This window comes from Anser brachyrhynchus (genome assembly GCF_964034855.1).
Source record: "Anser brachyrhynchus genome assembly, chromosome: 1".
NCBI lineage: Eukaryota > Metazoa > Chordata > Aves > Anseriformes > Anatidae > Anser > Anser brachyrhynchus.
Window position 1 is genome coordinate 200,643,379 of NC_137694.1, and position 26,034 is coordinate 200,669,412.

Sequence of the window (26,034 nt, forward strand, 5' to 3'; positions counted from 1 at the left end):
ATGAATACTTAGAAAAATCAAAATCCCTAAAATCTACTGTACCCCCTTATAATAATACTGTTTGTAGTTTCTTTTTCCATCAGTGCCAAGAGAATAATCCCACACTTCACTCTTCAGATGACTCAACGAGACATCTTGGGCTGAACAGAGAAACCCCTATTCTTCCTTTGAAGACACAGCCACTATCAGTGCCCAGCCACACCTGGTACACGGATTAGCCGGACTCAGAAAAACAAACAAACCACACACACAAAAAAAACCAACAATCTTTCATAGGACAGAAAGCCCCCCAAATGCCTCACTTTCACCCCAGAACCATGATGACTGTGCCCAGTAGAGCAACATGTCAGAATGTAATGTGTCCAACCCTTTTTGATATTTATGGGAGTATATTTCCCACCCCTGTACAAAAAAGTGCTCTTTCCTGATGCCAGCTTCACCAGCATTCAATGCATTTCACTTGTTACTCATAACAGTGTTTCTTTTGTTCTTGTTGTTTTTTTTTTTTGTTTTTTTTTTTTAAATAATGAAAGTCTACAGCATGTTTTTTCAGGTATGTGACTGATGCCTGTTGTTCAACAAATAGGCTGTAAACCAGTTTGTCCTCTGAGGAGTTGCCAGGCTCCCTGGACAGTTGCACTCGAAGAGCAGCACCTTGTGTTCAGCGAAGGCGGAGGAGAAGCCCTCTTGCAGCACAAAACTCCTGCCTGCTGTGGCTGGAAGGCATCAGCATGAAGAATCAATAAGTCTTTGGCGAAGTTTTTTATCTTCTCTCGGGCTCACGTGACCACTTGCTTCATGGTCTGTCAAAACTAAGCAGAAAGTAAACTTTTAAAAGTGAAAAGCCATCAAGCCATCAGCTTCTCTCTGTAACACATTTTAACAGAGATTCAAGCATGAGTTCGTTCTGCTCTAAAGACAAGCGAGCCCAAAACCTTTGAAGTGTTTTTGTGAAATGAAAATAGTCTCAGAAGTTCTGCTTTCACGTAAAAAATGAGTCAGATTCTCCATTAGCTTTTTCAGCTTGTTGAGCAGACAACTCCACCTAGGGCTCCTAATCCTCCTAGCAGAACTGACCCACCTGTATTTTCAAAAAGGACACATTTAAAAGGAAGACTATTGTCTGTCAGGAGTACTCCAAACTGCTCTTCTAGAGCTGGCTGCCAGAAGTGTCTCTTCTACAGTATAAAATCATTCTCAGTGTTTGTTCTTACTTCCCCTGCTTTATAAATTCACTTCTCCTCCAGGCCTCAGCCTACCAGAAGTGCTTGACCAAAGCACAGTAGTAGTTACCTTCTGAATGACGATGCTTCTTTTTTTCTATTAAGCACGGGACATGGTTAATTGAAGAGGAAGATTTCACGTCTTCCTGCTCTTTAACTTGCCCTCAGCATTGGTGTTCACCTACTAAGGTCAGCTACTAAATGTTTTACAGCATCTCCACTTCTACAAGTGATGGACTTTGTGAAGTTCATTTGGGACTATTCAGAGAACAGGTACACTAATCCAGATCCTGACTCAGACCATTTTGGCGAAAATCACTTTGCAGACTATCTTCCCTTCTCTCTGCTTAAGAAGGAACGAGAGCACATTCACTGGCCCCAGTTCCACTTCCCCTTTTTCATCATTTTCTGTTCCTCCACCAGCAGCATTTCTGAATATCAGACTTATTTTTATGTTAATCTAAGCTTTTGCTATCCCAAGTGCATCACGCAGGCATGTAAATAAAATTACAGCAGTTATATTGCAGACAACGTAGCAAGGTCTAAGCAGGTCAATTTCTTTGTAGAATACATTAAAACATTTTTGGTAGGAATACACACCCAGATGCAACCCGATTAATTATTACTTTTTAAATTATTAATGGATTCCTTATACCATCAGATTTGGATATGGGTTTTTTTGTTTTGTTTTTCTTGTTCTTTTTTGAAGAAAGTGCAGGCCGCCTTACCTTGTAGCTCTGTTGCATCTTTTTCCAGCTCTTCTACAGGTGTTTCTTCAGGCTTCTCTGGCACAGCTGTCCCTGGCTTCCCATCTACAGTATCTGTCTTAATTGTACCAAGGTTTATCAAAAGTTGCATGACATCAAACTTCTCAGAAACTGCAATGTTCTCTAGCACTTTGAGGCATTTATACGATTTAAGTTCACTCACATTTTCCTCAAGAAAGAGGAGGTAAAGGCTTAAGTCATCTAAACACTTTGACTTCAGTTTCAGAACATCAAAAGTTGGCAGGATTTCATACACTTTGAGAATGCCTGAATTCCACCGGAAGGGAACAAACATTGCGTACACCACCAGTGGCATCACCAGAAGATAGACTATCAGGTTAATATAGCTGAGTACCTTGAAGACACCAACAGCAATAAGCTTGCACTGAACCACTTCTGGAACAGTTGTGTCGTTCTTTAAGATCCCTGTTTTGATGGTGCAGAGGAACTCATCGCTCAAAGAGGAGAGGCTAATGTAGTAGCCCAGATAGAGGCACGCAAGGAAAATAATTACTAGAGTGAGTAAACGGCAGAAAATGTATTTGATTATTAAGCATTTGGAATTCTTCTTTGTCCTCAGGTACTGCTCCACAATTGGGTATTTAAAGTGGCTTTCAGAAATTTCCCACAAACTGGAAGAGAGAGAAAAAAAATCACAGATCAGATGCTACCATCTTAAATTTCAGGTAAGCCTAATACTCTAAAACAGACACAAGACTGGGTTCTCTCTTACTGGGGTAAATCAACAGTAGTTCTATTATACTTAACAGAAAAAAAAGCTTCTTTGCCTTTGTTGTTTGGTTGTTGCTGTTTTTTTTCGGGGGTGGGGCGGTAGGTTTGATGTTGATGGTGTTTTTTTTGTTTGTGGGTTTTTTTTTTTTTTTGTTTGTTTGTTTTTTGTTTTAACCAGAAGCTCTACAGACCCAGACGTAAAAGGGCAGGAGAAGACAAGTAACAGGCTCTGCCTCGCAGTGTGTGAGCAACTGCCAAGAACACTGAGAAGTGAGGATTGTAGCCCCTCTTGTTTTCTTACGCTCAGTGGGTAAACTAATTAACAAGTACAGCAACCAAAGAAACCAGGATGCCTCAGGTAATTAGTAACCTGAAGAGCTAATCAAATATGTTCTTTCACAAAAGAAACCTGTGAGTTCCAGCTCCAAGTGCCCACAGTAATGATTTCTGATGTCTTTAAAAAAAAAATTAAAAATGTGTGAGGTCACCATTCAAACCTTTGTTATAAATTTATTTGTTAATTCACATCAGTTCAGAGCTTAAGGAAAAGAGCAAAGAAAGCCAAGCCCCAGTATCTTACCTCTGTGTCAAGTTTTCATTAGCAGTTGGAATTAAGTCAGTGGGGTCTCTGGCGTCCCCGCTACGGACGCTGTTAGCAGCTTTGATTGCCCTGTTATAGGCTTTGTCAAGTTCTTCCATAATAAATTTCAGGTCTGAAGAAAGGTGAGGTGCTGCAGTGAAGCGCCAGAACAAACATGGTAGATACAGCAGGATAGCAACTAGCAGAAGGATGTATGGGAAGAACTGAAGGAAGAAAAAGTTCACGTTAGGCTCCACTCATATATAAAATAAGTCAGTCTGCCACCACCTTTTCCTATAAGCCTATTAAATTCCCCATAACTTTATGTAAATGCTTTTACTAAAACATATTTTTGCAGTTATTGCTTTTACTAAAACATATTTTTGCAGTTATCAGGGACATGCAGGGAAGCCAAATCTCTTTTCAGACAGCTCAAATAACCTCGCTACTGCTTAAAGCTTTGAAAAAAAACACACCAAAAACCAACAAACTGAATTAAGTTACAAGAGTCCTGATTACATTTTCACTGAGTATTGAGAACTGCACTGCCTGAAATGATTCTGAGGCATTAATCTAGGGAACCACAAATAGCAAAACCAACCAAAGAAGCTATCAGAGAGGCTGCTTGGAAGGAGAGGGCAGTGTCACGTAACTCACCCTCCTAGATGTGTCACCGCTGCTCATAGCAAGTAAAATGCTCCAAACACTGGTGGAAATCTCTCCTGTTGCCCATTAGTAACCAGGAGGTTAATGAATAGACTTTTTATAGTGCTGTATCTGCCCACAAGCAAAGATGGCTGTTCAGAGTGCATGGCATATAGACTGTAAAGGATATAATTATGGTCTGTGACTTTTAAGTTATTTGGGGTAAACAAATTTGAATCAGATTTAAGTTATCTTAAATGTTATTGCTGCACACGTGCACATTCATTGAAAAAGCTAATGGAGAATTTTAGAAGAAACCTGGGTTGAGATCATTAATCACCAAGTGGGACAGCTCCACTTACATCAGTGGGTTTGCAGATACTTAACAGGATGAGAACCTGGACCTAATATTATCTTGTGTTTGCAGGAGAGATTAAAGTTTTGTATGCACAAAATAAATAATCTGATGTTACTGAGCATATTATCCAGAAAAGCTGCTTCTAATATTCACCATTAAAGTAAAATCCTATGTAATTATTAATACTAGGAATGTATATGATGTATTAGCACCCAAATAAAAACTAACTTCTTAAAGAAACTGCATTCAGCAACTGGAGACTGTAATATGACCTGGCTTTCAGGATATGCATGTTCTCTGCACAGCAGTCACATTGGAAATTGGTGACACACAGTAAGACAAAGCAATGAAAAGCATTAAATAACCACAGAAAATAGAGAATGCTGCATTTAAAAGCTAGGTTTCCATTGCAACCCTTAACAATTCATAATTTAACTCCTTCTGCTCAGTAGCAACGTACTTGACCCTTGACCAAAATTGCTACTTCAGTCTCTAGGTAAGCCCTCAAGAAAGAAAGCTTAAAAAAAGGTTCACATTTACTCTGAAAGAGAATGGGATAATAATGGGCTAACCCTGTACCAGGCTTGTTTCAAGAACCTAGTTGAGTTAACGAAGCAGAGCTGACTGTAATTATACCGTACATCCCACTAGAGGTAGCTCTTCTTCACCAGCAAGGAACAAATGCCAAGCCCATGCTGCTGCATTCTGGCTGTGGTCTGTCCCTGGTCCACTGCAGGGGACTGATCTCCCAGGCCTGACGGATCTAGAGGGGTTCCTTCTGATCTCCTGGCACTGCTGGGGACTGGTAATTTACCCAGTACCCCCCCCCCCCCCAAAGTCCATACTATCATCTTCTGCACCACTAAACCACGCTCACGGAAAGAGTTATCTATAGTCACCATCAGGAATTTCCTCCCTCCAGAGCCCCTACCTGCACCAGCAGCCAGAACAGCCCTGATGGTGGGTGCTGCTAATTTTTTGGAGCTACTAAATGATTTTGAGCAAACTGAGCAAGCTCATTCTCTTGAAGTCATGTCCTTAGTGGCAGCTCTCAGCTCTACTTGTTGCACCCTTGACGTGAGCCTTCCCCCACCTACACCAGCCGGTCGAAACTGCACAGAGCTCTGCCCTCTCTGCCTTCTCTTTTCCCTCTTTCTACATAGCAAACAACTTCAGATCATCTACTTTTCTCCAGGTCTATCATTTACAATTCAGGTGTAGTACTCTGATACTTCCAATGTGTCCAACTCAAAACCAACAGCTCAAGAACCTGCCCTTACTCATCACTGTGGACACTGCCATCATGTCTCTCAAGTCAAAGTCCCAATGCCTGAGGATGCCCATACTTTTAGGGTCTCGTAGCCAGGTTCTTTAAATCCTCAGAAATCTGTATTGTCTAGAAATAACCTCCCCTGTCTATGAACCCACTTAAACTTATGTACACTCCTCAGCCCCGACTGCTGCAAAACCTTTTCCATAGGCCTCAACAAATGTCAGCTTGTAGAAGATTGCAAAGACCATTTGACTTCACTCACTTCTCTGTCATACACCTCTTAACACCCTTCCGCTGGTGCCAGGCAGGGAAAGAAACAGCACACCTAATTTAGTAAGGAGCCACCAATGCATCTTACATCAGTTTATACTATTTGGCTTCACCATTCATTCACTTGAAATCTTACAGGTGTCAGAGGACTTATGAATTCTCTTGCTGATCCCCAGAACTGGAAAAAAAACATGAGCAGTATCTGATTACCCCTTCAGATCTCTTCACCCAGAGGCCTACAAGAGGCACGGCAAGAGGCAAGATGGTTGATACGCTGAAGTCACAGCCCAAAAGCTCCATTGTCCCAGTCCCCATGTCTTCCTTCGTATCTAGAAAGAGACTCTGGTGGCAGGTTCTGCACTTGTGTGGCAGTGGCATCAGCCCTGCTGCTCTGCCCCAGACCTCCTCCAGTCCCACCCATCACCCCTACCTTGCTCCAGCCTTCTTCCCTGCACCTCCTCCTCTCCCTGACTCCTTTACCACTGCCTCTTCACCCAGAAACATCAGACTATTGGGGCAAAGGCATGTTTGCCATGAACTTCCCCTCATGAGGTTCTTATAACCCCCCCAAAGCTGCAGCTTATGGAAGCATGAGAAGACACTATGCAGCTCTTCTCTGAATGGTCTCAAAGCCAGAGCAGCAGCACAACCATTATTAGTCCAGCTCTTTTGATTCGGAAACAAAGCCTGTGTTTGTCAGCCCTTCCACAGCACTTGATGCTAGACTCCATCCTTCTCAAAATCTGTCTTTTTTAAAAAAGGAATGACGTGTGTTCTATTTGTTAACAGCAGGCTTAGATAACCAGCCAATTGTTCTGAATCATTAAAATTTTGGGTCCTGAACTAGCAGGCAGAAGTGAAAATGCAAAGTCATCTGGCATGAGTCCTAGGTTTTAGAACAACAGACTTGAATTATCCAGCTCATCTGACCACATTTTACAGTCATGCACAAAGACTTCTCATTTTACAAAATGGATTCTGTGGCACTCGCACATGGATAAGCATGTGCAATATGCTTCTCGTTTTTTCATGTTTTACATAGTTACTTCTAAGGCACTGAATGCAAAAGGAGGAACTCTCCAGTCTTGGAGAGTCTGTAGTATTTAGATGAAACGGGAAGTATCACTCACCTCAAGAGCTATACAATCAAATATATGCCAGGGAAAGTTACTGCCCTAAAAGTAGAACTCAGTTTTTCCTTTGCTATCTATCAAGTTCCTTTCCAATGGCAAGTTCACAATGTTTGGTTTAAGGCAGCATATGACATTGCATAACTGAAGACAGGTCCCCTAAAAGCAGATTAGAATAGATAAAATACCCTGTGGTACAAGATGCTCTTTTCTGAACTTCATCAGTGAGACTGCATTAAGGGCTGTAACACCACACTTCCACCTGGATGCCCTGAACTTTCATTTCCACCCAGCTGCAAGGAGAAAATAAAAGGACAGGCAAATGCCCAACAAGTTTGGCACTCAAATCCTCCTGAAAGCCAAGTGCACCCCATATGTGAGCAGGGTGTACAGGAGTGTTAGGATGTAGGCCCATCTCAGCTGAGCATGTGGTTTCCAGTCTTGTGTTGTGCACTCATAAAAGCAGCCATGAAGGTTATCTTTAAAGCAAATTATCTATACACATCAAAATGCTTACATTTCATAGATATGTGCTGTTTTCTTATATCACTGACCATAAATAGGTAGAGCAGTTTTAAATCAGTACTATCTACTATGAATGGAAAGGAAAAACAACCCTTGTGCATGGAGTAGAAACTCTAGAAATCTCCTGCTTAACCCACTGAACTCTCTTGAAGCCATGACCATTTATTCAAGTGCCTGCATCGACTCCTCTCATGAAAATTATCTGCACAAACTGAAAGCCTATTTTCCAAAACAACTGTCTTACTAGGATTTGTCAACAACTGTGTTCAGATAAATATTCAGAATGACACGGACCATCCTCACTACATTTCGGTCCCCAATGCACACGCATAGCCTACAGTGATAAATGAACATATGGTGTTAACCTTACAAATATTAAAATGAATTCCAAATATTCTCATGGCATGATTTTTATCACCTTTTATTGGAAGGCCAGGGAAATAAGCTGCCAAATTTATGCCTCCACAAAAAGGTATCCATCTGAATCACTGGAGGCTAACACACAGCAACATGCTACTGGTCACGCTAAATAGCAGTGATTAGCCAAGTGCAGTATAGATAAACTGCCAGGGTCTGTGGGGAGAGCCTGACATCTAACACACACAATCACAGCTATTTACAGGAGAGAAAACAGAATCATCCTCAAGCTGCAAAGAAGCTGGAAAGCAGGAGATCCCAGGCTGTCTCTTGCCCTAAAAAGCATCCTTCTGAGTTTCTAGAGGTTGACCTGCCTTCTTGAAGACATCTGTTTCAGTCACTTTAAATTAATTATTTAGAAATCAGCTAGTTCTGCAATCAAAATACATGTATGTCTGAAGAAATGTTTGAGTAATCTATTTGCACATGCAGAGAAGACATTTCTACCAAGGAATTGTCTTTTAAAGATACATTAGCACCACACTCTCCTGAAAACGAAGGAAAATCAGACTAAAACCTGAAATAGTCTATTATATAACATCCCTAGCTTCAACTCCACTAAGATCCAGTAAACACACAAAATAAGTTGAAAGGGCTTTTTAATAACTATTTCATATGCTCAAATATGGTTTTGTCATTAAAAGAAAATATAGCTGTTAATGGTGGAGCGGCCCAGAAAGTATTCGATAGGACCTGACCTACAGAAAGCCTGCTGAGATCTGGGTAAAGACAGCTGGCAGAAGGCAAGGACCACTTTAGTGACATTAAGAAAACAACTGCTTTCTAATTTCACTGCATCTTCAGTCTTTATTGATTCTTTATCTATTTATTCACTATTAAAATGACTGCAAATATTCAGATTTCTACCATACTTAATAGTGGTAAAACACTACATTTAAATACAATAATGTACAGCTGTTAAACTGCACTGGTGTAGAGCACAGTCTTGAGAAAATTCATTGGCATACAGTAATACTAAAAGAAGCACTGAAGTGTTTTTACTGACTTGGGATCAGAATAGTTCTCATGCAATAATAAAATCATGATGAGGTGCCAGCTTCTTCAGTTCCTAATTCCTCTGTGCCAACAGGCAGAGCCAAAGCAAAGGAACATGCCCCAAACTGGCTGGCGGCAACAAACATTTCCAGAAGAAATATTATTAAGCTCCCTCCGAACAATCCTGTTCCTTTTTGAGTCAATGGGAGATGTTTCACTGGCTTTCAGGGCAGAACAAGAGCTGTAAATGAGTCATAATTCTAAAGGTTGCCACGTGGTTGAGAGGTTATCCTACCTCAGATCTGAAAGTGAATCTCAAACCCTGACTGCACTTTTTTTTATCCCTCCTGTTACCTGCTTTCTGCTATGATACAGATTAAGAACTGTACTTTTCCAGCTTCAATTAGTAAGACTAATGTGACTAAACTAGTGATAATACCACACACTCAAAGAATGGTTTACAAATACATCTGCATTCAAGTTTTCTTGCACTGGCAGCCTTTAATCCCTCTGGGTGGGGCTTTATAGGTGAAAGATGAGGAGTCCTCGGCTGATTGAGAAGCTGCATAAACACTGAGTAACGAGAACCTGGTAACAACTGTGATTATAATCATACCCACAACAGACTGAAAAACACTCCTCTTTTTTGTGTGTGTGTGTGTATATTTGCAGACAATAACTCAGAAAGCAATCTACAGGTCCACAGTAAATCTCAGTTTCATTACAAAAAGTTCTTCTGAAAAAGATAAGTTTCAGTTCACACATACAATGACTTCAGACACTTTTTTTGTACAAAAGGCCTTAAGATTTTTTGGACAAAATTTTGGACAAAATGCCTCCCACAGCACTCACCCTGCCCTTTTGCAGAGGTCTGAGCGAGATGACTGATTTTTCCCTCCTGTGCCATATGTGAAGTCCTCTCCTTTCTGCCCTCAGTCATGCACACAGCAGCATGCAGATGAACCGTTTACCTTCATTTCACACCGGTACCAATCCCTTTCTTCTGAAGAACCTGCTCTCTTTACCTCAGCTTTACTAACTTCCATCTTCCTCCTTGATTCTCTCTGATTAACAGCAGACTAGAAATAGAACAATTCAAAAAAAACTTACAAGATCATAAGCAACTACATCCCAGCAATCTAGGTTTAGGGGCTAGGGAGAGGTCATCACTCAGTGTCCGACTGTCCCCCAGCTTGCTTGGTTGCCATCATGTCTGGTGGCTATCAAGAGCCAGTTAGATGATGTTCACTGTTCTCCTGTGTGTGTTTCTGTAAATTTCTCTGGGCACTCTGGATTAAAAAGGCTTCACAGTACAGTCTTCTCCTCCACTAGATCAGCTACTCACTATGGCCAAAAGCTTATTTCCATTGCAGCTCAAAATCAAGCTCAGTTTTTTCAGAATAGGCCATCAGGTGGAGCGCTCATCTTCAAAGACAAGAAACAAACTATCTGCAAAGAAGGAGCACGTACATGGCTCCTCCATCAGTCTCTCTACCACTCGTCTTTAGAAACCAGTATCTCTGTTCTGATATTTAGATAGATACAGAAAATCTCTTTGGGGAGTTAAGCCGGAAGGGAAAACCCTTGAAGAAAGTAGAGACAGCAAAAGAGCAAAGCCTGACCAAGGTCAGTTCCACCAATGACAGTGCTGAAGATGAGTCTTGCCAGAGGACTCAAACATAAAGGCATTTTGTCAGCTTTCTTGCTGATGCAGAGGAAAGCTTAGTGTTAAGCTTAGATTACAAGCAGGGCACACCCCACTGTCTCACTTCCACATGTCCATCTGCAGATCAATTGTTTCTTGAGCTGTGCATTTCAGTACACTATCCATTCAGTGCAAAGAGTTATTTCAGATCATTGCAAAGTTCAAAAGTCTTGTTCTTCGAGGAGCAGCAGGGTCCAGGGAGGTAGTGGGCACCCTGTAGGGATGTGCAAACCAGTAGGCAGCCCAGAGAGCCCAGAGAGCTGCAGCCCATTGCTCCTCTCCACTCCAAAACAAGCTTTCCAACCAATAAATTCAAGCCCTGGGAGAGATCTCCTGGGGCAGAACTGGCACCAAGTAAACATGCCTGAGCTTTGGGGATTGCCCAAAATGGAAACATGCATTTACTGATGGAAAAAAAAAAAATCCCAGAGCAAATATTTCTCCAAAATAGAAGGGAAATGGGAAGGTTTCAGTTTTTCTACAATACAACCTGCTTTGGATAATCCTTCAGTGCAGCCAGACACCTAGAACAAAAGCAGGGCAAGTTGCTGCAAGTTGGCTTCTTCGCCAATAGACAAAAAGCACCATGGTCCTACTTCCATCCTACACCACCAAACCCTTGACAGCACTTCTGACTGAGCGCAGAGAGCATGCCATAACAAAATCCATTCGCTTCAATCAGGAACTGGGGCCTACAACCTCAAGCCTCCAAAACCATAATATAACACCTCCTCAAGTATCTCTTATGGAGTCTTCCAGCAAGCCAAAAGAGCAAGATGCTAAATGAGTCAGTATTGAAAAGAACCTGAGGTGCCTTGCAAATAAATGTACTGCTGCTCAGAATGCAGGAAAAAAGCCTCAAGTGTTGTTTTAATAAAAAATGGGCCATTGATCCCTGCTGTCTCTGCATGAGCATCCCTGCCCTTGCACTGCGGAGTGACGTTGCTCTCCTCCGAGCTCAGGCAGGCTCCCTTTCCTCAGTAACATCACCTTGCTCCCACAAAGGCTCTGCTCTGCACATTTTAAAAACAACTTAGCCAAAATCTATCCAAAATCTGCAGAGCAATGAGCTTTTACCTGCCTTGCAGCACAGGGAGACAGCCAAAGCCCTACGCTCCTGCAGAAGAGACCAGCCCACGCTGTACGCCAACCAGTGGGTGCAGCCGGCTGCTGACCCTGGATTCACCAAAATCGACAACCAAATGCCTCCAGATGCCACAGCAGGAATCAGAGGGCTGTGTTAATGCCTGAACGCTGCTCCTTGCCCAGAAACTTATTGATGAATGACAAGTGGATGGATATTAACTAATACTGTGTCCTGTGAGGGGAGGCTGAGGAGCCTCAGGGTGCCCTGTCTGAAGAGGAGGCCTCACTGTGCGCTGAGGCTACATGAGGAGGGAAGCTCCTCAGGAACACAAGGGAATGGCACAGATCTGCACCAGAGGAAGGTCAACCTGGCCATCAGGAAAAACTTCTGTACTGTGAGGATGGTCAGACGCTGGGACAGGCTTCCTAGTGAGGTGGTTGGTACCCTGTGCCCGTCAGTGCTCTAGAGGCATTCTGATAATGACCTCAATAACATGCTTTATCTTTTAGTTAGCCCTGAAGTGGTCAGGCGGTTGGACTAGATGACATTTGTAGGTCCCTTCCACCTGAACTATTCCATTCCATTCCATTCCACTGGCTTCCAAACAGCATGTGCAGCTTCCAGTGCCTGGCTCAGTGGAAGGGCTGGTGGCCAAGCATGGATTTAGGAGGTTAGGACTAGGCACCCTGGCTCAGTTACAACCTCTGACTCAGCTGTTCAGACACACTGCTCGCAGCCAGTCTGCAGGGTTTTGCAAGGAAACATCACATACCATCAAGCTACCGCAGAGGATGGGCCTTGCATCAATTCCTGAGACAGCACTAGTCAGCAAATTAACGTGGGCTGTGTCATAAAAGTATGACACTAAAGCTTATTACCCATGGCTGGCAAACTAAGAGAATTACAGTTGCACTTGCCAGCTATCAGCTGTGTCATAAACTCAATGAATAGAAATCAGGTAACACAAGAACGCGTTTCCTCAGCAGGAGGGAGCAACGCATCCAGCTTGCAGGTGGAGGTTCCACCTGCTCAAGCTGACTGCATTGTGAGATGTCCCGGCAGCTTCAGCTGGCCTCTGCTGAAGTGATCTGAAGCACTAATTGAGCCATGATGAGTTCAGGCCAGAAACCAACAACGCTGGCTTTAGTATTCATGAAATGGAAGACCGTTGGGTTAAGGTTATGAGTGGAGCTCACTGGAGGAGGCAGTAGTAAACCCTCACAGTCAGTGATCTGGGTCAGCAAATGAACCAGAGAGCCCTGAATAGTCTGTCCGAGGAAATCCAACCAGCTGATCGGATCATAAAAGCTGAGGTACAGGATATGCCAGCAGAACCCAGAAATACAGGTGCTGCAGGTCCTGGACCTGAGCTCCTTCTAACACCAGGCCCTCCCCTGCTCCCTGTCACCAGTGGGGTTATTTGCTGGAGCACAGAGCTGTAGCTTGGATCTGGGAGCAGCACAGCTCCTGAGGTAATAAAAGGGCAGCACGTAGCAAACCCCCACACCTGCAGAGCTTCAGCAGCATTTCTGACTTCAGCATCAGCACTGCCCAAGCAAGGGAATGAGCTCCAGGCATGGCATTAAGTCAGTCTGTAACTCCTGCCAAAGCTCAGCTAGCCCCTTTGGGCCAGCTCATGTATCTCAGTACTTACTGCACTTTTTAGCCACAAAATAGGCCCTTGCTGTGCCTTCAGTATGATGCTGCTTTACCTGCAGTGAAAGACAACTCAATGGGAACCACCTCAGGAAACTCAGAAGGCAGGGGTTAAATGTATTGGTACCCTTGATGTACTTCATCTCTCCCCAAATCCATATCTGCCCTGAGCCCAAGTATACTTGCCAACTGGCCAAGTATAACACAATAAAAATATGAAATGTTTTTACTATCCTGCTTTCCTAAATTAAGGTTTTGATACAAGCATTAAGTCAGCTGCTGTGTCTTGTGTCCTGGTTTTAAAGTGCCCCGTTAAAGGCATATTGGGACCCAGCTCCAGGGCAACACATCAACATTACTCTTGAATCAGATAAGTGGTGATATTTGTTATTTTAGCACAACAGATCCTTTATTTAAAAGCAGAAAACACCTCCTCCAGCACTATCCCCTTTGGAAACAAGGGAAAGAAAACATTCTCTCTAAAAACAGAGTCAAGTCAAAGTCAGGGACTATACCAGAGAACAGGAATGAGAAACTTAAGGCAAAGGCAGGCTTCTACGTGGAGCCAATTTTTCCACGAGGAGCCCTGTACGTACTTTATGAAGCCAGAGGGGAATGTTCTCCAGGTTGCTCTGGGATGGCTGCTTTTGCTGCACAGCTGCCCAGCAGTAGGAGTCCACGTAGGCAGCCTGGCGCCAGGAGAAGGAGCTGGGCGCGAAGCAGCTTATCTGGGCACCTGGAAAACAAAGCAGAAGTGATCACGCACTTGGGAGATTAAAAAAAGAAAAGTTTAGAAAGAGCAGCTCACACTTGTAATTTTGCTGTATGCCAAGCTACTAAACTAAGTGATGGAAGGAAACACAGCAGCTCTGTGAATCCCTGAATTCCCACAGAACTGCTCCCACAACTCCCTCAAGGACTCTCTGATGTTTCCTAAAGGTTGAGATAGCAATTAGAAGCACCCATCTTTAGGCCTTTCATATTTTTTGGAACCTCCAAGACCTCTCTTCCCTCCACTTGCCTTAGGCTAGCCAAAGGGGAGCCAACAGATGTAAAGTGTGACCAGATAAGGCTGGTTTCCCAAGGAAATAACCACCACGATGTACCACCATGCCACTGTACTTCCCAGTAGCTCAGCCCACAGCTTACAGGTCTATTGAAACAACACCTCAAACACCATTCCCCCAGCCCTGGAGCCCTTGCCATAACACAAGAGTAGGTGCGTCCCAGGCCCCTGGTTCTGCCTCTGAGACCATGAACGCATTTTGAGGGGTTCTGGTTACCCCTATGAAAACAGGGACTCCCTGCTGTAACTCCTGGCAGGACCGAGACCATGACTAGACACACCACAGTCATCTCCGCTTACTCCCAAAACTTCTCCAGCTGCTCCAGAGCTTCAGATTGAAGATCTAGGCACTAATTGTCAGCAAGAGCAGCTGTTTAGCCAGCCTCAGCCTTAGGGTCAAATTGTGCTCTAACCAGCTACAGGCACCAGTTAAGTCTTCCTGCAGCATATCTCAAGGTGCAAGAGCGGTTACTTGACGTGAAGCATCAGTGGCTCCTTAGATGAGAGCTGGTAAAACAGGCTGAGGGGGTTTGTTTTTCTTTCCGAAGCTTTGACAGCGAAAGCAAAAAGTAGTTTCCAGCCAGCATTCCTAGAAGCTGAAACAGGATAGCTGTTTCACCAACTGATTACATAAAAAGTGGAGGCAGCTCTTCCACGAGCAGCCCTCTTCCAAGAACAGCCTCCAACGCTTCCTCCAACACCATGCAAATGTCAAAAGCGCAAAACGGGGAAATACTGCTACCTTCTTCGTTCCTTAACATATTCATCAAAGTCAGTGCTATAGGGCAATCCTGTGTGTTTGATAGGAATAGGTTTTAGTATAAGATTATGTCATTCGTTGTGTCTTTTTGCTGCTTAGCTTTTAGAGAATAAAACTGCTTTTGTAACAGATGACTGCACTAGCCTTGTAACTTGTACAGCCTTTTTACAATGCAGCATAGTGAACAAGCATTATAAATAAAAGCTTTGCTTTATGAATCACTGTTACAATTATTTCTGAGGCTGTAGTATCATAATGACATGGTTTGACCTGTCACAAGCCTCCCTTATGGAAAACAAGTTGCTGTTTATCAGACCAGAGCTCACGTGATTTAACAAACTTGGCACGGCACAACCACTTGCACTCTCTCACAGCTTTGGGAGTTTCTGCTTTCCAGAAAATTCCTATTATCCGTGGAAGCTCAAGAAATATCCTGCAGGAAAATAAATAAATAAATAAAAGAATGCAATTGGAGTGTCTCTGTTCTCTGCTGCATGGGGATCATTTTTGCTCTGCTCTCCTTCACAAACCTCCTCCTGCTGCTGGCTGTGCCCTGGGTGAAGCAGCAAGCAAGTGGCCCTTTCAAAGGGTGAGCAAAGGGTTCAGCAAGAAGCTCTGTCTTATCCGTGTCTGCCTATCTGCAAAAAAGAACAACAACGTGTTTGTTCTCGTGAATGGGTGGGAAACCGCTGAAAGTGATGGAGTCTTTAAATCAGTGATGAGCAAGGCAGCCAGCCTCCTTCTCCAGAGAAGCGCAAGCACAGCGTCCCACCAGGACAGCTGCAGCAATCCCAGGGCTGCAGCAGAGCAGCGAGCCTGGCTCCTCAGATCCCCAGCATTTCAGCAGGGACTTTGGAAACCTTTGTAACTTTCAGTCGGGAGCCCGGCAGAGAAGAGACAAACATCAGCAGAAGCTGGGGACTCTCCGGTTATTGCCCTGGTTTTTAATTAACTTACTGCAGTCCTGGCTGTAAATAATTGTTAATATAAATTACAACCTTGTGCTAACCGCAGTATGCCAAGACTTAAACAGAGAGGGAATTTTTGTGCATAATTTCCACCGAATGCAGCTGAAAATGATCACAATTTCCACCTTTTTTTTTTCCTTTCCTTCTCCCCTCCAAAGGAGTAACGGCAATGAATCTACACAATTTATGTTTGGACATTCTGGAGGAAGTGAAAATCTGTAGTTTGAACTGGAGGATAAATTGGGCAAAGGGCTAAATGCCTTTCACCAGAACCACTGTGCACACACACACGCACTTTATAGAAGGCAAACAGTCCCCGGCTATCAAAGGGACAGCCTCCTGACTTGGTCACACGAAGCCACCCCTGCCCCTTTGCTCCCCCAAGTACTAGAAAAGCAGCAGCCAAGCCTGTAACACTGACAGGGAGGTGCAAGAAGGATGAGGAATTATACACGGCTGCCTTCATTAAGCAGATGCCACAACACAGTCCTTGGCCAAGTTATCATTACAGAGTTTTTTTAATCATTTCCTGGTACTGATTCAACCCCGGGGAGGGAGTTACGGGGATTTGACTTAGACTTTTGCCAAGAAAGAAGCATTAAAAACAACAGCAGCTGCCCTAAGGAGAGACCACGCATGAGTGCTGCAGAAAATTAAGGCAGTGACAGCAGCAGATGAGCACCTGCGTGTGATAAAACGTCACTTTTGCAGCTAGAGCTGGCGCTGGCAGCAGGAATTGCAGAGGGCAGGCCTGTGTCACCGCCGCCACGGAGCAGCCAGGCGAGCTGCCACCCTGCCCGGCCTTGCCGCGGCTTCACGCCTGGTTTGGCATCAACCCCCAGGTGTCTCCTTCGTGCCTGAGGCAGGAGGAGCCCCATCTCCTGCTGCTGCTTGCTCTGCAGCTCATATCCAGTGCTGGAAAACCCAGCGTGGGACAGGCCACAGGCGGAGGCCCTGTCCTGGTGACATCTTTCCGAGCCTTGCCTACGTCCTGCAGGCTCATTTGGGACTAATTGGTCATCAGGTGGCTGAGAGAGGACGTCTCCATCCCAGCTGGGATTCCTCAGGGCTCAGCAAGCCCACGCTGGCTCCTTTGGCCCAACTGGAGTTGGAAATATTGCTATTGATGCCAAACGAGCAGGATTTAAGTCAATTCTGCCGCTCCCACCCTGCTGCCCTCGTAGGTGCTTTCCAAAACAGCAGGCTACCTACAAAAAGACACTTCCAGCCTCCCAAGGAAAATCCCAGGTCAGAAGGAGAGTCCCACTTCTGTATGTGACTGCCTCACTGGTGGGCAAAGTGACACCCGCAGAGGGCCAGCACCCCAGGCCGCGCACCCATCCCTCGCCAGGAGGGGATGCCCAGCAAGCAGGACTGGTTCCCTCCCCGGTGGCCCAGCACCTCCCTTCCTACTTTGGCATCTAATTAAGAAACTCAACTAACAGAGAGTGCTTCCAAGAATCAATGTTAATCATAGGCTGAGCCATTTTTCCTAACCCAAGATCAGGTGGTTTGTAGGTAACAGGATTAAACCTTCAGTAAACAATTACTTGCTTTCTACTACACTGCAATCACTGCGAAAAGATTTGCATAGGCTTAGATGGAAACCTGGCTATTAATTACTATACAATGTTGCACTAGGCAAAATGAACCAGCTATGATATGCAAATATCTGTTTTTATCTTGGAAGAATTAGCTACTTTAGCAGCCACTAAAGAAAACACCACAAACAAGAAAATGAAGCAACATGTACACAACGTACAGAATGCCAGGCACCACCCAACGCACATTCTTTACATTGACATTTAAAAAAAAAATTAATTAGAATTAAAATAAAACGTTCCAATGCGTGCCAAAGAAGAGACTGTACGCGTGGGTGTGCACACATGCATCAGGAGCAGACAGGAAGGAATGGTTTTATTAGGTTTATAGACGCTTCTTATGGACCAAAGTGGCAGGTTGGGTGAAGGAGAGTAATCACCGTGTTTATGAAGGAATTATAGAGAGATACATGGGTGCACAGGAAAAAAAAATGCTCTGTTCACCAAGGTTTACTCTGACAGCAGAACATAAAGCCCAGGTGATGCAATATTTAAGTAGAGTGGGTCAGAGGAGCCAGCGAGGATCTGTCCCTCTCCTTGGGGCTGCCAGCTATTCCTCAGAGAAGCCTCAAAATCATGCAGTGGGAAAAGAGCAAGGTATTTGTCAGGAATGCCTTCAGAGTGACAGAATTTTCTTTAATCATGGGAAAAAGAACTTGTACATGAAATTCCCACCAGTGAGATATAAAGAAATATAAAAAATGTCCCTTCACCTGAAGAAGGAGCAACATCTCAGAACAGTGGCTAAGGACCTTTGGCTCCCCTGCCCACATTGCTGTTACCCCAAACCTTTGGCAATGCCAGAGGGCTTTTAAAACGCATTCTGGCCCCCAAAGCAGCTTTCTGTCATTTCTGTAGGAAATTAAAAGCTGGCTCCGTAGAATTAAAGCAGAAAAAATTCTCCTCACCAGCAGATGAAGATGTTCACCCAAAGACAATTTAGACTTGATGTTGAAGCAAATGGTGTTAGAGGTTTGCCCCAACTCTCTGGGCAGGCCTGTCCCTGATGGCTTTATCTTCTCCTCTTCGCTGACGGCTCTTTAGATGGCAAAGAGCAGCACGGCATAAGCTGCCATTGAAAAAACATAATCAGCAAATAGCTGCCACATCCACGGTGACATTAGCGTGTCCTAAAATTTCTCTGCACTGGTGGTTTCCAGTCCCTGGCCCCCAGCCTGCTCCCAAAGAGGTCTTTAAGGGGAGCCAGGGGGCAAAACCAAGAGCAGAGCCTGCAGCAGGGAGCTGAAGGTTGCTCTTCTGGGTCGGCACCACTAACACAAGATGCTTCGGAGTTCACAGTTCGGAGGGGGCTGAGAAGCGCTGCTCTGGGCAGATGCTGGTTGACTCAGTCCCCCCATTACCGCTCCCAGTTTCAGCAACAAAGTGCAAGATGAGCAGAGCTCAGCCTGCTCCGGCAGCACTTGGAAATGCTCTCCAAGCTCCCAGCCAGCAGCTGCCATAGTGACAGTCTTTGGCCTAATTACACCCAACTCTCACGGAAGTCACAAGATAGGATTATTTCCCAAAAGCCGTCCCGGCAACTTGTGATCATGAAGGCAGATGCACATCAGCAGCAAGGGTCAGCAAGGGGGTGGCAGCAGAGGCAAGGAGCCTAATCCAAAAGTTAAGACTTCTTCTTGCTATATTTGTTATGATTTATTCTCAATTTTTTTTCATTTTTTTCCCTTCCTATCCATTTGATTCTCACAGCTGCTTGAGAAACACAATTTTTATAGAGATGTGGGCCCAGCAGGAAGCAAGAAGAGGGATGCTGAGCTAATTGCTGCGGATGTGCAACGCTGCCCCAGCAGCACCCACAGAAGCTGCTGAGATGCACCACACAGACTCCCTGTTAAGACCATCTATTATATCCCCTCTATTTTCTGCTGTCCGGGGCACCCCAAAGCCTACAGACATCTGGGGGAGATGAGAACTAAAACAATTTGGGAAAAAGAAAAAAAAGAAAAAGAAAAAAAATCCCTCTCCCAAAAACGAAGTGGAATTTCAGCAGGGCAAAGACAGTCTGTCACCAGATGGAAAGCCCCAAATGGTCAGTGGGGAGATTAACCCCATGGCATGCACAGCATAGCACAGGGCTCCTCACCTTCGAGCACCCTCCAGCACAGCAAGGCGGGGACAACCTGAGAGCACCGGGGGGCAGCGAGACTCGTTCAGTGCAGCAAATCTTCATCTTGACAGATCCGTGCTGCTGCTGTGGGTCGGTCTGCGGCCAGGCGCTTCCCAACCCAGCAGCCTGCCACAACTGGTAGTGCTTCCCAGACCTTCGCACTGATTATACCCAAGTTTCTTGGGTCTCTTTACTTAGCACGTGATGGTTTCTGGATCCTGGGAAGCTTTCCAAGGGCTTTTGTTAGATCATAGAATAAACACAGATGCTAAAATGAGAGGAGTAAGTCATGCTAGCAATGTATCAGCCACATGCAACCGATGCCCAGACCAAACATACAGCAGGGATACTTGTTGTCCACCCCGAGCCCATCTTCTCCTGCCCCCAGCCATCTCCTTCCGTCCTTGTCTCCCTTCCCTGACAGCAGCTCCTGCGTGGAGCCACAGCTGAACTACACACCCTGCTCGCTGCTGTCACACAGAGGGTTAAACGGGACAGTCCCGCACAATTCCCAATTCCCTTCCTATGGAAAAGGATGTGAGTATTTGACGCTGAGTGGACAGCTCTTACATCTGCTTTTCTTCAGCTGCGACCCACGCCAGCCATCGACATTTTTCCCAGAACGACTTTGGCGGAGAAACAAGCCTCTGCCAAAACTAGCAGCTTGTTTCGATTTCCTCCCTGTCCAACCTGCTTAGGGTTTCACTTGTTGTTCTGGAATATATTCTAGATGTGCTGCCTCCCTCCCTGTGGCTCTTCAAAGCCCTCTGCACCCTGAGACACAGCGACAGTCGCAGTAGGTGTGCTGGCCATGGGAAAGAGGGGTTTGAAGACTTCTCCCTCCCCTTCTCCACCCAACGACCAAGCTGTCCCAGCCGTGAGATGAGGCACCGAAAGACTTCAACCACCCATGTATGGCCAGGGGAGTTTCTGCTTCCACCCTGCAATCCCCTGCTCCCTGCAGAGAGAGGCAAAGTTACACACCGGGATGCAGGATTTCAGCGCCGTGCAGACAAAGACGAGTATTCTTGGACCATAACACGCGGTGCTTCCCTAACAAATATTTGTGTCTTCAGCTAAGTTGTTTACAGTAAGGAAGCAGACCTCAACACCCAGTTTAAAAACTGGAATCTCAACCATGGCTCAGAGCTACTCTTATTAAATGCACAGTCAGAGAAAAATGGCATGGATAAACTTACAGATTCTCTGGCTCATACATTGCTGAGGGTGCCCCCATCTCCCCATCTTTTTTTTTTTTTTTTTCTAGGGGGATGGGTGATTTGTCTGTACTTCTAGGGTTTCTGTTACTGCAGTACCTGCCAACCTGTTGTGTATCTGTCCGAAGAGCTGCCAAATAATCTAAGGAAACAACGTAAGGCAGCAATGTAAGTAATGTAAGCACACATAGCACTGTTCAAATGCTCACAATCCTAGTGCTATTTCCAGGTTCCCCGTATAAAATAGTATCAGACAGACACAGAGATGGCATGTGCAGGATCTCCAGCCTTCTTTGCCGCGTGCTGAGCAGCAAAGCTTCGCAGAGCAGACAGGGCCCAGCTCAGGCACAAGGAAGCAACACCAGAACAGGCTTAAAATCACCACAAACCTGCAGCTGATCAGGGTTGTCTGAAATACAACTAAGAATAAACTCACGTCGGTTCTCTTTCTCACCGGAAGGATGCCGGCATGCAGACCTGACACCACGTGCCTCCTAACCCCGGGGAGATCCTGCAGGGCTCGCTCCTCCCCGCCTGAGCACCGCGGCTGTGTTTTTCATGCCTCTGGCACAGAAAGCCTCCGCGATATGCAATTTGAATCTGTGAATCACTTGTTATCTGAAACTTCTATCAAAACCCAAAGGTACTTGACGGCTTCGGAAGACACCTGTGGCCTTTGTAAATGTCTTAATCACTTTGCACAATCAACAGCAACCACAGGTGGGATGAAAATTGCAGTTACCGGACACTGTGCTGCAATGAGGCACCAGAAGGGAAGGGGAAGTTGACGGCTAGAGCTGCCGTGCTAGTTTAGGTGGGAAGAACACAACTATCCCAACAGAAATAGGATCTGAGCACTCGTTTCTGGAAAGTGCGTGCGATTTTTGAACCCAGAGGCAGGGATATTTCCACACAGTGACTCACATGCTCCTTTCACAACCACTTCTGATTTTGGGTCGCTCTTCCTGACACCTAAAACGCACCCTACCATTTTCGCTGCGTTTAGCAGCCCTGAGCTTTTTCAAAGCACGGTTATTTCAGGAAGTGTTTGAGACAAACACCTGCTCTCCATTTCATCACAGGCTGAACAGCAGTGCTCACAGAAGACCCAAGACCCTGTGCATCCTTCAAAAATCCTCAATGGGAACATCCCAGTGAACTGCAGCCTGCCTGCTACGCTGTAAGCACTGTGCAGGCCACAGGCACTAGCTCTCTAGGGGCAGCACGGCTGCCGTACTATCACTTTCTGTATGGAAACCACGTGGCGGAGCTTCAGTGACACTGGAGGCCTGCCACCACACAATTGATCTATTTCTTGTTCAAATAGAAGAGCTGGGTTTTAAACCACAGGTTTTCTTCTGACTGGTTCTCAAGATTACAAGGGAAAAAAAAGCACGTGGCATATCCCTGGCATGCAGGATGGAGTGTGCATTTTATTCTTGCTCTGTGAATCTGCTGTAGTTGCAGATTCAATCTGAATCATTTTAATAATGAAAGGTGTTATATACCAAAAGCACTGGGGAGCAAATGTTTGGTTAGTGAACAGGAGAATGTCACTCATTCGAAAGAAAGGAAAGCTTTACCAAACTCTGCAACTCAACCATCACATGCTGGGGCTTTACTTAAAAAAGGAAAATGAAAGAAATTACTTCTACAGGGCTCATTAGAGAGACCTTGATACGTAGCCACCGTTTCAGACTGAGATGAATCCAGAGCTTTTAGAGAGGAAGCAGAAGGAAGAACTGCCAGGTCCACATCCGAGCTAGTTTGTGCACCTGCACAGCCCCCTAATACAACAGCCCTCTTTTTCATTCTTTCATGATGAAAAAAAAAACAACAAACAAAAACACAGCTTTTTTAGATCTAAAACTACAAGGAGGTTAGATTGCAGAAATACGTCTGATACTTCTGTATCCTTTCAGTCTCTGATTGACCAGAGCATCCATGGGACATGGATCTGGTCTTGGCAATCCCAGCCTGGTTGTCCTCAACTCTTCTGCTTGGTTATTGCAGGTCGCAGGGTTCTGGGTCAAAACCACATCTACTGAAACAGGAGTGCAATTAGATGTGGACACAATGGCCTGGGGCATCTTATCTGGTAATCCCTCTGATATCTGATTAACGCTATTCATGATGTTTTTCCCCAGACTCACCACTAACTCACAACCCCATGCCAGCTTCCAGTCTCTTGTCACTGCCTTTACTCAGAGCTATACACCATGTATCTTGGGTGTACCGTGCTGAATACTGACAGGCAGCTGCATGCAGTAAATCCAGGTATTCCTGAAAGCGTGGAAGAGGTGTTCACCTCTGTCTCTAAATGGACAGCGCTGCTTATTCACCTTTGAAATCTTCTTTCACAGAGTGCCATTTAAATGATGAGGAATTGTTATGCGCAGCGGGTTTTATAAGCAGGCACCCAAGTTACAAACCTTCGTCATTTGGGCTTGGAAATCTCCTCGGTCATTTCTGAGACTGGGGAAAGGGCTGGCTATCAGGCTGCAGCGCAAGCCCTTGGGGATGGGGAGGTGCAAAATCCTGGAGAAATTCGGCCCTTCTCACCAACAGCACAGCTTCATCCACCGACCCACGACAGGAGCAGGACCGGGGCAGTTGCAGAAGCGCAGCAGAGCGGGGGGAAGCTCACAGCACACCCCACCACTGCGCACCCCAATTTTTCCAGGGTTGAAACCCAAGCGGTGGGTTTTCAGTCCTGCCAAGCGGTCTGAGGGGCCTGATCCCTGCCTCCTCTCCCTGCCAGGTGCCGGGCAGGCGGCGAGGTCTCCTTCCAAGCCCGGGGCACGGCAGCGCAGCACATGGGCTGCCTTCGAGGCCCAGCTCAGGCGGTCTCCCCCTGCCCACGGCTGAGCAGCACCCCGAAACAAAGCGGGCAGCGGGGACCACCTGAATTCATCCCCACGGGATGAAGGTGCCAGGGGTCTGGCTCGGGGGGCCGGGGCGCTCCCAGGGAGGAGGAGGAGGGCAGAGGAAGACCAGCCTGATGCTTGCTCCATGGCGGCGCTCCCAGGGATGCTTCTCTCCCCTTCCTCACCCCCCACACTGCCCAAACCCTCCTTCTGCCCCAAGCCCTGAGTGGAAACCCCCCGGGGGGCGGCAGCTGAACCCCGCAAAGCGCTGCCCCCCCCAAGCCCCCCTTTTCAACCCTTCCCTGCCCAGCCCCAGCCCCGCCCCGCCGAAGCCTTTGTCTGCCGGGGCAGGGGGATGAGGGGGGGGTTTGGGGGGGGAGGGAGGCCGGTTACCGATGGAGATCTCCTGGGCGAAGGCGAGGGAGATGAGGAGCAGCGGCAGCCCCACGGCGATGCAGGTGACGATCTTGTCCAGCGCCAGCTCCAGCCGCAGCCCCTTGTAGCGCGTCTCGGGCGGCTCCTTCAGCAAGAAGTCCGAGAAGACGTACTCGGTGGCGATGTGCGCGATGGCCATGGTGGGCACGGCTCGGCTCGGCTCGGCTCGGCTCGGCACGGCGCGGTTTTGCACGGCACGGTTTTGCACGGCTCAGCTCCGCCCGGCCCGGCCCGGCTCGGCTCGGCTCCGCCCGGCTCGGCTCGGCAGCGCCCCCGCAGCCCGGCACGGCTCGGCTCGGCTCGGCACGGCTCGGCTCGGCACGACACCGCCCCCGCCGGGCCGCTGGATGCTCCGGGCCGAGCCGTGCCGAGCCGGGCATCGCCACCTCCAAGGGTGGCGCAAGGCTGGAGGGGTTGGTCCGGAGAGGCTGTGGGGTGTCCTGCCCTGGAGGTATCCCAAACCCGCCTGGATGCCATCCTGCGCGACGTGCTCTGGGGGATCCTGCCCGTCAGGGGGCTGGACTGGGGGATCCCCAGGGGTCCCCTCCAACCTCGGCCGTTCTGGGATTTCTGCTCGTCCAGTATGTGCCCGTCACCTCTCGTCCTCTCGTCCTCACCACGGCGAGGAGCCTGCCCCATCCTCGCCCCCCTCACGTATTTATGCTCCCTGATAACCCCCCTACACACACCGCCCCGAGCCTTCTCCAGCGCTCTCAGCCTCTCCTGCCCCTGGAGGCGCCCCAAGCCCGCAGCCAACCCAGCACCGTGAGCATTTCCCCCAGCCAAAGTGTTTCATCTCCACCGCCACATCTCAAGTCGTTTTTTGCAGGAGTCGTCTTTAACAACCCCTAACTGGCTTTGCCCCCTCCTTTATATTATTTTTCTTTTAATTTTTATTTTATTTTAGTCTCCGTAAGCTCTGAGCATCCTCAGCCCAGGAGTTGGAGAGGGGGCCATCGGTCCCCTAAAGAGCCACCTCCTCTGCTCTGCACGTGGCTCTGCCATAGCCCGTGCTGCTCCAGCCCGAAGGCACAAACTGTTCCCTTCTCAGCTCTCTCCTTATAAAACCGCTGTGCTATCTGCTTTCAATTGTCCTTTCTATTTTTCCAAGCCCCGATCCAAGGAAATCATTCCTCATATGGAAACTGTTCTGCAACTCTGATTTCCTTTCTTCTGCTTTCCGGGCTCTTCTTGAGCTACGGCATCCTTTCCTCAGACTCACACCATGTTCAAGATGCAGGTGCCCCAGACATTTGTATCGTGGCACCATGGTGTTTCCAGGTTTGCTCTGTTCTTAATTCCTAATGATTGCTGACACTCAGTTGCCTACGCATATAACGATGTATATAGGGCTAGGACTGCTTTTTCCACAAGTAACTGCCATTAACTGACCAGTGCAGTTTGTATCACTCAGCAGCACAAGGTGCTTTTGTAGCTTTTTACACTCAGTATCATTTTGCTTGCCACATACACTTACAATTGTCACTAAACTCCGTCACCCTTTTTCACATCACTTACAGAAAGCAGTGAATAGCGGGGGTCCTTCCAGCACCCCACAAGTGACTTCCACCATGAAACGTGGCCCCTTATTCCCTTTTTTAACCAGTTATTTAGCCTCCTTCCTCTTA

At 46.4% G+C, this 26,034-nt stretch overlaps 1 protein-coding gene across 2 annotated transcripts; it reads right to left on the bottom strand.

The window, feature by feature from the left end:
- Positions 1 to 478: 478 nt before the first annotated feature.
- PANX1 (pannexin 1) lies at positions 479 to 24,663 on the bottom strand. Of its 2 annotated transcripts, none has more exons than XM_080593582.1 (5): positions 24,365 to 24,663; positions 13,961 to 14,100; positions 3,303 to 3,526; positions 1,952 to 2,622; positions 479 to 812 (listed from the first exon to the last, which is right to left on the bottom strand). In XM_080593582.1, exons 1-5 carry the CDS (start codon positions 24,543 to 24,545, stop codon positions 727 to 729), a joined length of 1,302 nt encoding a protein of 433 aa, XP_080449708.1. In that variant the 5' UTR covers positions 24,546 to 24,663; the 3' UTR covers positions 479 to 726. The 2 variants fall into 2 exon arrangements, with proteins under 2 accessions (XP_080449708.1, XP_080449709.1); XM_080593583.1 differs by lacking the exon at positions 24,365 to 24,663 and adding an exon at positions 14,648 to 15,470.
- Between the last annotated feature and the right edge of the window lie 1,371 nt (positions 24,664 to 26,034).